Genomic DNA, 10,488 nt, shown 5'->3' on the forward strand with positions numbered 1-10,488 from the left:
AGAGGAAGACGGGCACGGATGTTAGCCCAGGGCCAATCTTCCTCAGCAAAAAAGAGGAGGATTGGCAACAGGTGTTAGCTCAGGGCTAATCTTCCTTACACACAAAAAAATGTACTTAAATCATTATGTAGCACTCAAAAGAATAGAAAAAATTTCCATGTGAGTTAGTGTTGCTTTCATTAGTCATCAATTATAAATTTTGTGTCCATATCGACTGAAAATAATGTCTTGTAATTGCATTAATATGATGGAATTAATGATTTTCTCATTCATTTGTGAAGACATGCAAAACATCTTTGCCAGTACTTGCTCTCCTCCTGACTTCCCAACCCTCCCCCAATCTCTGTCTTCGTCCCCACCTCATTCCTCCTGACGGTTGGTGTTAACAACTTGAGTTACATTAACCCAATGATTAAAGCCAACAATTATGGGATTTCATCAGGGCAACTTATTATAAACTGTACAAATAGAGAGTAAATCTGGCCTCTTTGTTTGTATTGTGTCTGCTGATATAAAATATCCGTGAATGGAATCACAAAGAAGCTAGTAACATATGTTGCTTCTGAGAAGAGAATTGAGCGACTGGAGGTGGGGTGGCAGAGATGGGAAGGAAGTTTTTTACTATATACTGATTTATACTTTAAAAATGATTATAATACTGACTATTCAAAAAATTTTAAGATAAAAATATAGCGACATATATACAAACATATATAAAGTTGTTAGCTTAATAGGGCATAGGCTGTTCCTTCAGATTCCATAACACACTAAGTGCCTAGAAAAATGAAACCACTAATTGTAACAGTGTCAGATTATGGATGTGCAATGGAAAAATATTTTTTATTTTCTCTGAAAATAGTTTTAGTTGCCATTCTATAAAAGGGTGCCATGGCAGCTTTAGAGTACCATATTTGAATCAGCGCCTCAGTAGACACGTCAGTGTCTTGTCTATATGTTAGCATCTAACGTATAGCCTAAATACACACACACACACACACACACACATGCACACAGAGCAGTGTGGTAGAGAAATCATCTGAGACTATTCCTTAGTTGCAGTGGGGACAGCTGCTCTGAGGAAGAAAAGTGGCAGAATTTCTAATTTTGACTTTCGTCCTTTTTGAAAGATAAGTCACTCTGGTTCTTGGTTGTGTAAATCATATTTGTGTCCTTTGGAAAACATCTGTGTGATAGAGATGCTGTTCAAGTTTGTGAGTTAGTTGTACTGCTCTATGCAGGGCTTAAATGTCCTTGACTTTGTCTCACTATTTTTGTTGTTCTTTATTTGCAGGTAGTGAAATCAAAGTTATCCACAGAGTATCACTTTATTAAAATGAAACGATCAAGAAATCATCTTGTGGGAAAATATTTCAGCAATCAAAGCAAACGACAACAAGACTCTGCAACAAACTTTCAATCACCGTATCATGTCAAAGGTCCAATTAACCAGGTTTGCTCTGAAATCCTCCTCAGCAGGATGTGTGCGAGTCAAAGAACTGTGTAGACTTCCTGAGAAGGACTGAATTTGGAGTTGGAGACAAACCACTCACCTGGATGCTGGTCTAGAAACCAATCCTGTGCAACTCATGCGTTTTGGATCCACTGCATGTGCTCATGCACACCAGCACACGTGTTCACACCAGCGCACATAATGCTAAAAAAAGTAATAATAACACTTTTTCTACAGCTTTATAAAGTCAAGATGTGCACTTGAAAATCTGTTGTTTTCAAAGTGAAAGATAGAGCCAGAAAAAGGTTATTTGAACTATAATCACAAACTAGAACTACTGTGGGCCAGGTATTGCATTCTGATAAAGAGAAATATAGACATTTGAATTGTGTGGAAAAAAGAGGATAATGCTCTTGAGTATTGTGTTATCTTCTCTATGGGTACATTAATACTGAAAAGGGGAAAAGCAATTACATTCCACTTGCAAGTAAGGATTGCTCTGTGTCCCTTACTAGGAGAAAATGGGGCGTTTATGATGGCTTAGCCTTTGTGAATCTAATGCTTATGAAAAATATTTCTTCTTATACTTTTAAAATTTTATAATTGAAAAGAAAAGAACAGGAATGCCCACAAGGGAATTCAAAGAGATTCTATGAGAGAGCTATGAAGTGTAATATTTTACAGTTAAAACACGGATATATTTAACTTTGCACTCTTTGTACTTTTCATAAACATTCCCTCCTATCCTGTCTGTGAACTTGGATGGGTAACTGCAATCTAAATGGATTAAATACATAATTTTTAAGTGAAGAACAACATATATATAGTTCCTCATGTATTACTTTATTATGTTTCATTGATGATATTACTTAAGAAAGCTTTTGTTTGCCATTAGTGCCCTATGTGAATTAAGAGCACAATTACGTTTTATGTAAATATTTTTCAAAGGATTAGGCATTCTCAAGTGCATAGGCATTTATTTACATAAGGCATTCGTGTATATCCACAAATACTACTAGGTTACTAGTAACTGTATTTTTATTTTCTTGAGCAACTGTATCTAATTCAAATTTAGAATAGGCATAAAATTTTTTTGTATTAAAACTGTGGCATACTTATAAAATAAATAATTCTAGTATTGAGAACTTTCTCTTCTATATGTTAAGTTCAAAATAGTAAATTATTTTACAAATGCTGTATTGTGAGATTACATCTCACAGTCATAACTGCTTTTAAAGGATTATTTTTATTTTGGGGGAAAAAAGCTGAGCGGGTCAATTCAATACATGGCTGAAATTACCAAATGTACAAATACCTCAATTTCATTACCATACAAAAAATAAAACTATTTTGATTGATCAGTTCCTTAGTATGAATATCCACCTCCTTTAAATACTCTATTTTTATATATATTTTTGTATGAAAGTAAACATGAATTTATATTTAACTGTCTTAAATTATATTTAAGCACAAATATCACTTGATATAAACAATACACATCTGCATCTGACGGATGATGGATTTTTTAAAAGGATGGTACAGAATTAGCTTTTAAAATGAAAGATTTTTCTAGTATCTGCAGCTATATGCAAGCATTATTTTTAGGTTTTCAATGTGTTTTTTGAATGATATAAAATGTCATCAATTCATGCCACCTCTCCATTGTGTTTTAGTGTATTACATAGTCTATAAGAGGATTATAGTCAGTGGGTGTTTCTTGTAATTTACTGTCAACCTGATTGTAATAACCGTCTGACTGAGGTTAGTCTGGCATTTACCTCTTCACCATTGAAATAATAATGGATTTTAGAAACAATTGTAATAATAGTATTAATAAATATCTTATTAGTAGTAGTCTGTGTTCCAAGAGCATCTTTTATTTTCAGTTTTTACTGGAGGTATCCAACCATGCAAACAGTGACAACTTGGCAAGGATATTATCATTCAGATTCAAGTATTGAGTATGGTTTAATAAGATTAACTATACAGTTCCTTCCAACCCTGATATTCTCTAAATTTTGATCAGATAAACTCCTTGCTGTACAATGACCAAAGCTTTTGAACATAGTGCAATGACAAGCTTTTTTTTTTTAAGATAAGAATGCTAAGAATCATTTTAATTACTCCTTAACTGAAAAAACTACATTTTATTTTACCTTGAGGAAATAGGTGTGTGTATGTGTGTGCACGTGTATTTGTGTGTGCCTAACAAGTTCATAATTTGAGTGGGAAAAAAATAGGAATAGGCATTTTGACATATTTTTAGATGTAAAAGTTAAGGGAAGTGTATTATTTTTGGTAAGAATTGATTAGTGTCCAATCTAAACTAAACTAAACTAAAGAAAACATTTATAATATTGAAAGTCAAGAATAACTGCATGAGCATTTCCAAGCATCACTGTTGACACAGTGTGTGTGTGTGTGTGTTTAAAGGCACAGGTGTGCTAATTGCCAGCCATCCAGGTAGGCCAATGGGATCCTGTAGGGACATATGAAAAAGAAGGGCTCACCTTTCCTGCTGGGTGAGTTTACACTTGGGTCATTTAGTCTTCCTCGAGTTAGTTGCCCCTGTGCCTAGCAGTCCTCTCTACAGAAGAGTGATTTCCACTTAGAAAGCGTTAAAAGAAATCACTGATTTTTGAGGTAGAAATAGTTCTGGTAACATTTATGGGAAATAAATAATGCTGTTATGCATCTGAAGTTTCTTATTTTAGTTCCATTTCACTAAAAGATTCCAAGAAGAAATACAGAAACTGGTCAAAAATTATGTAACCCAATGGGAGTTGTTTCAAAGCCCTAATGCATGGGTTGGGGGGACTGGTATCTAATATACTAAGAAGGTTAAGAGCCTAGAGAGATGATCAGGGTTAAGATCTTGTTAAATATTATCTTATGGGTTCCTTAATTTGAGCAAATACTGAAAGAATCATCAGTATCTAAAGTTTTTGTCTCTGAATTATCATCTTATAAAAAGAAACGAAAACTGTCATCAAATCAGTGGCTAGGGTTATTGTATTTAAAATTAACAAATATAACTAAGTTCATATGGGATGATAACTTCAAAAACATGTATCCAAGTGCAAAATGATACTACAGCAGACTCTACCATTTTGACTGAATCAAGGGATAATTGCTCTACAAATGCTACCGTAGTTTTCTTTTCTTAAAATATGTATTTAAAGTTCAAATGATTTTGATTGCTCTTGGAAACTAAGGCATTTTGATAGATCACTTCGGCTTAAAGAGATGAACCAGAGGTTGTCAGAAACCCAAAGACCTACTAAAGACAGCAGGATACTGCCAGTCCCGACAAACTAGATTTTGTATTTGGCACGGCTTCCAAGGTTTCATACTGTCAAAGAGCCTTTTATCATGTTTTTATTGCTGCAGTAAATGCTATTATCAACTTCCCTATTTCTTTTATGACTCAGTCACCAGGTGTAGGGGGCTGTAGAACTCATTCTGTTCTAACTGATATAGACCATGCAGTCCTCCTAAAATGATGCTCCATTTGTTTTATGTTCATTGAAATATAAAGAATTTGTTTTATGGCTCTATTGAATGTCTGATGACTATGCTTTATCACACCCAATACACAATCAAAACACTAATTTTTAAAACTTATCAAGAGTATTTACAATTTGTAAGTCTATTTGCAATGTAAATGAAGATAACTACTTAAATCCAACTAAGAACAAGGTTAAAACAACCACTTTTAGAGAAAACACTATAAAGATTCCTACAGGGTCATCATATTTAGGTAGATTAGGTTTTGAATTTGATTTATGCTGACTGGCTTTTTTGCCCAAGCCCATAGCACCCTCTGCAAAGAACTGTTTTTATTTAGTTTTTAAAAGTCTTTTTTCCAACTTTTTGTGTAATATATCCGGGGGAAAAATTGCACTTTAGATTAGGTTATGGAGAGACATTTAATATATCTAACCAAGATATATTCTTAGGAAATTTATGTGCAGCATTGTATTTTTATCTTTATTACATGAAAAAGTAACTCCTATAAAATTCATTAAAATGTTTAGATTTTTTTAAAAAACAAAGTAATTACAATTGATTATTGCTACATCAGAATTCAGAAGTAACATAACTCATAAATATAAAATGTTTTCAATGGATTCTCAACTATGTAGTGACTTTTCTTATTTTATGGTTGGCTGGTGAAATACATCAATTTGATGCAGCTTTTAGTGCTAGGCTAATGAGTTAATGGTGATGGCATGTGAGATTTATTTATATATTTTGCTCAATTGTACTTCCATTTTTTTAAATGGTAAAATTGTTCAAAATCTGTAGGTTAAAATCTCAGTATGTGGCATTAAGGTCAAGATTTTAATTTTCCTTACAGTCTATTATTTAATTTTTTATTTAGTCTATAATTTGTATGCTTTTAAAATTAAATCATGAATTTGAATATTAGGAAAAAAATTTAAGAACATTAAAATAAAATGGGCATAAGTTGTAATATATGCTCAATCGTATATCCACTAATCTCCACTTAGATATAAGAGGTGGTTTGGTCTCCAGTAGATCTTCTTACATTAATAGCTGAAGATCTGGGATTCAGAATTCTTGACATCCCTTTGCAGTAAATTCATAGAAGTGAGAGGATGGTACAAAATGCCAACACTGAAGCGAACATGGCTTAGGTTAATCCATTAGGCCCATCACAATCATAGCAGGGTTGAAAGTGGGGCTACAGCATAGGCCCTAACCGCAGGAGAGAGCTTCTCCCCCTACACTGAGTTCTGGGCTGGATAAAAATTATGAGTACCTTCTCCAGCTGCCTTTGACAGACCTTGGACATCTCTTCAAACCTCTTCCTAATGCGCAAGTCACTTTGGAGGGTCTCCTTCCTAAGGAAAAAATAAATAATAATTTTCAAACTTTATTAGACCAAAAATTATAACCTAGATCAACCAAATAGCAGCTGAATGTGACTTTAATGATACCTTCTTATTTACAATCAGGAAAAATAGAAAATGACCTCTAACCATCAATATAGTATATCCCCTGGAGAACTTGAAATAGCAACCCATTTTTCACTTAATGTTTTTTCACTCACAGAATCATTCACCTACCATGACATTTCCTGCTTGTCCTCACCTTTGCTTTTGAAATGGAACTTATGCAGTATTTTCTGTGTGCACTTAATATGTAATACAAGATACATTTTAAAACTTACATTTTTACATTCCCCTTCTTGCCTTAATTACATGTAACGTGAAGCTTATGTTTTAATGGGCATGAGCTCTCCAGTTTTACAGTATCATAAAAAGAGTTTATGAGCCTTTTGTTAAAAATCAGTGCCTATGTCATTGGCAGGGCATAAAATTATTTGCAGCTACTTCTTCTACTTGTAAGATAAAATTTGGTCTGAATTAAGAATAGTACAGGGGAAAATTGAAACAATGCCTTGTAGCCTAAAATGAGTTTAGTCATCAAATAGCATAGATTTGGGTTCGTCAGTTTCCACCACATGTGCATACCCCCTGGGGAAAACCTGGTCTCTGTTCATACTTGTCTCTAAAGAGTCCCCATTTCAGTGTTCACATTAGTTATGCAAAACCAATGGCATGTTTTTAAAAGGGTGTGGATACAACCTTAGCACAAGTTATTCCTGCCCAAAACAGGAATCATTTCAATAGGATGGAGTTTTCAGGGCCATGTTATTGGTAAACACCGGAACTCTCTCTTGGCCACATATCTTATAAATAAATTGATATCTTCCATGAATTATTTATGGATTCTGAGATGAGGCTGATGCGGACATTGTATGTCAGGTTCCTATTTCCCAGAAGAGTGAGCAGTCTCAAGTGAGTGATTGGCCTACGTGGTGTTTTTCTGTTTCCTGAGATCATCATCAGTCTTTGAAGTTCTGAGTTTCTGGAAGTCAATTTGTCTTTCAGTGGAAGCCTCCCTGGGCATCTTCTTCAGTAAACTTATCAAATACAGTGAAAATAAATGCCTTCCCTTCACCACGGAGTGCTAACTTTTTATGTTGCCTCTGCAGACATGAAAGCCAAAACCAAGCCTTCCCTGGTTTGTGTCTAGGCAGAGTGTGTCCAATAAGGGACTCAGAAACAGGAATTCTGGATTATTTTAAACAAAAATTCATACTGAATAAATACACATACACACATATGTGTATAAATATGTGTTTGTGCATACACACATACAAATAATCGTATATCCATTGTATTCGTTTCTTTAAAACATTCCTCTTATTTCTTATTTGTAGCAGTGTATAAAACCTTTAGAATAACAGGTTTCTATCTCTGGATGCCTTAGTGAGGTGCTTGTCTGGACATGTGGGGAACGTGGTTGGAGGCCTCTGCCAAGCAGAGCCAGGGAGGTGTCTGGCACATGCTTCTCTTCGGAGGTGACAAATGACAAAAGTGCCAGAAATCATCAGAATGAGAAGAAGCTAGGAAAGGTTTGACTGCAGAGTCATGAGGGCTCCCACTATTAACACTACAAGGGGACCTTGGGGAAAGTTAGGACAGGGCAGCTCCGTGCCCTACTAATAACAAATGTATCCACAGGCTTGTAGGAATCACTCTCAGAAGGGATTCCTGTCACATGCTCTGTCTCTTCGCCCTCCTCTCCACCTCACAGCTTTCCTGAGGGGCTCTGATCTCACAGGGCTTTCCCATTGGCAAATGCTGACATGGATGAGGAGTGAGAAGGAAGTGGCAGCGTAATGGAATCCTGTAAGCTTTGGCGGAGGCCACCATTGGGTGGAAGGCACTTGGCAACATCACAGTTCCAAGCTCGTTAGGTTAAAACACAACTGTCCCCCACCTCTCAAATTTTTATTCAGCCTCCATCTCCTTGACTGGATTTAGTTCCCCTTTTTGTTATTTCCTCAGTCTCTGTGCCTACCTCTGTAGTTGCACTACCACATTATATAATAATTATCTATAAGAGCCTATTTATATCCTGCCCCACTAGCCTTAGCCCCTCATGGCCTGGGATTGACTCTTATTCATCTTTCTTCCATGCAGTATCTAACATAGCATAGAAGTTCAGCAAATACTTTTCCCCCAAACTTCTATCTACCACTTCTCAGCTTAGATGCCATCTCCTCTAGGAATCGTTCTCTGATTCCCCAAATATGGGTCAAAGTATCCTTTCCTTATGCTCCCCTAGCACTCTCTACTTACCCCTGTGCCAGACTTTACCTTTCTTCATCCATTTAATATTTTGTACACCCTGGAATGTCAACTCCATAAGGAAGTGACTTTTTTGTTTGTTTGGTTGTGTTTATTTATTATTTATTTTTAATGATTTTATTGAGATACAATTTACATTGTTCGCTCATTTAAAGTCTGAGTTTAGAATTCATCTACAGCCCACTCATTTAAAGTCTACAATTCAATGGTGGTTAGTATATTTACATAGGTTTGCAACCATGACCATAATCTAACTTTAGAACATTTTTGTCACCGCAAAAAGAAACATAGCAGTGACTCTCGACCCATCCCTTCATCCATCCCCCCGCCTTAGGCAACCACTGATCTACTTTCCGTTTCTATAGATTTACTTATCCTGAATATTTCATACAAATAGGATCACACAATATGTGGTCTTTTGTGGCTGGCTTCTTTCACTTAGTATTTTAATCTTTGCATTCTCAGTTTAGGAATAAATTGCCCAGCAAAGAAAATAGAGTCAATGAATTTTCATAAAATGAAAAAATAAATGCACTAACAAATTCTAGCATATTCTGGAATTAGAAATTATGCTCGAAATAGAACTTGCCTAAGAGGCTTTGACAAAGCATTATGTTAGAGATAGCATTATCACTTCCTGAAACCCTGTCTGGCAAGCACCAATTATTTGTTTATTCCCATTGTGCCCTGGAGACTGAGATGAGGCATGAAAGAGGTAGCTGGAGAAGGTCTGAGCCACATTCGGAAGCTGCCTGCCTGGACTCTGAGGACGCTGTCTGGTGCTCCGGGAGCTGCCAACACCAGGTGCAGGGCCCGAAGGCTTGCCGTCCACACAGGTCTACGGTGCTCCAGGCTGTACCTCACTCATGGCTCATCTCTGCAGTTGCTGATGCTCTTTTTGCCCTGCCCCTATCAAAACTGGAACGGGTGTGATGAAGTCACGCCCAGGTTTCATGAATCATCAGGCCTTATACCTCAAGCCCTCACAAGGGTACTGAAGTTTAAGAAAGGACAAAGTAAGACATTTTTAGTTGTGGAATTCCAGATAACAGCAATCTAGAAATGGGGCTATTGGAGGAAGCAAGAAGCACCACATAACTTATCCCAAAGATTCTGCCATTCCCAAGAACAGACAAGACAAGAGAGAAGCTACAGTGACACCCCATCTAGAGCTGTCTGCTAACTGGATCCTAGAATGTGTGGGAAGAGGTCCACAAGGCCCTGGCCTTCAGGCATGCATACCAATGGGGCATGACTTCTGATCTGTAGAAATATTCTATTAACTTTCTTTTTTCTACTGTACTATTGTCAAATGCAATATTAATGTAGCATCAAAATTCATCATTTTTATGTTATAAATCTTCCTTTAATTTTATGTATAATAAGTGCATACAGATGCAAATCATGTTTTAAATGGAAGGACATAATGGTTAAAAGAAGTATTGGCCATATTGTAGTAATTTTGCAAACAGCTGTTTCAAGTTAACATATGTGTATTCCCAGTCTTGTGTATATGAGATATAAGTTAATGTCAACAGTACATTAACAATGCAACTGAATTTAATTATGGAATTGAAAACGCTACGGGTAGAGGGATCACATTTTCACTGAAAAGCATAGGTAGAGAGACATCTGTTTCTGGTGAGTTTCAAAGAGGTACTCGCATCTTTTACACTCATCGATTCCATAACTTTTTGCAAGAGTGGATTAACTAAAAGATTGCCCTGCATATTTTTTCTTAAAACAAAATAGTAGATATATTCTTCAGCAATTTAATTTTGCAAATGGCATTCTATATGCCTTTTAAATATGAAACTGGGAAGTGTAAAAAGGACTACAAGCCATAAGATA

The 10,488-nt window shown here is 35.9% G+C and overlaps 1 protein-coding gene across 2 annotated transcripts in view; it reads left to right on the forward strand.

Moving 5' to 3' along the window:
• CPED1 (cadherin like and PC-esterase domain containing 1) overlaps nt 1-3,293 on the forward strand; it is a 265,453-nt gene extending 262,160 nt beyond the window's left edge. For both annotated transcript variants that reach the window (XM_014785341.2, XM_087430096.1), the window contains one exon: nt 1,292-3,293. In XM_014785341.2, the coding sequence (XP_014640827.1) occupies nt 1,292-1,504 (213 nt within the window). In that variant the 3' untranslated portion in view covers nt 1,505-3,293. The remainder of the gene's footprint in view (nt 1-1,291) is intronic.
• Nucleotides 3,294-10,488: the final 7,195 nt, after the last annotated feature.

The sequence above is a fragment of the Ceratotherium simum genome, chromosome 1, assembly GCF_057802395.1.
Source record: "Ceratotherium simum simum isolate JZ-2026a chromosome 1, ASM5780239v1, whole genome shotgun sequence".
Taxonomy (NCBI): domain Eukaryota; kingdom Metazoa; phylum Chordata; class Mammalia; order Perissodactyla; family Rhinocerotidae; genus Ceratotherium; species Ceratotherium simum.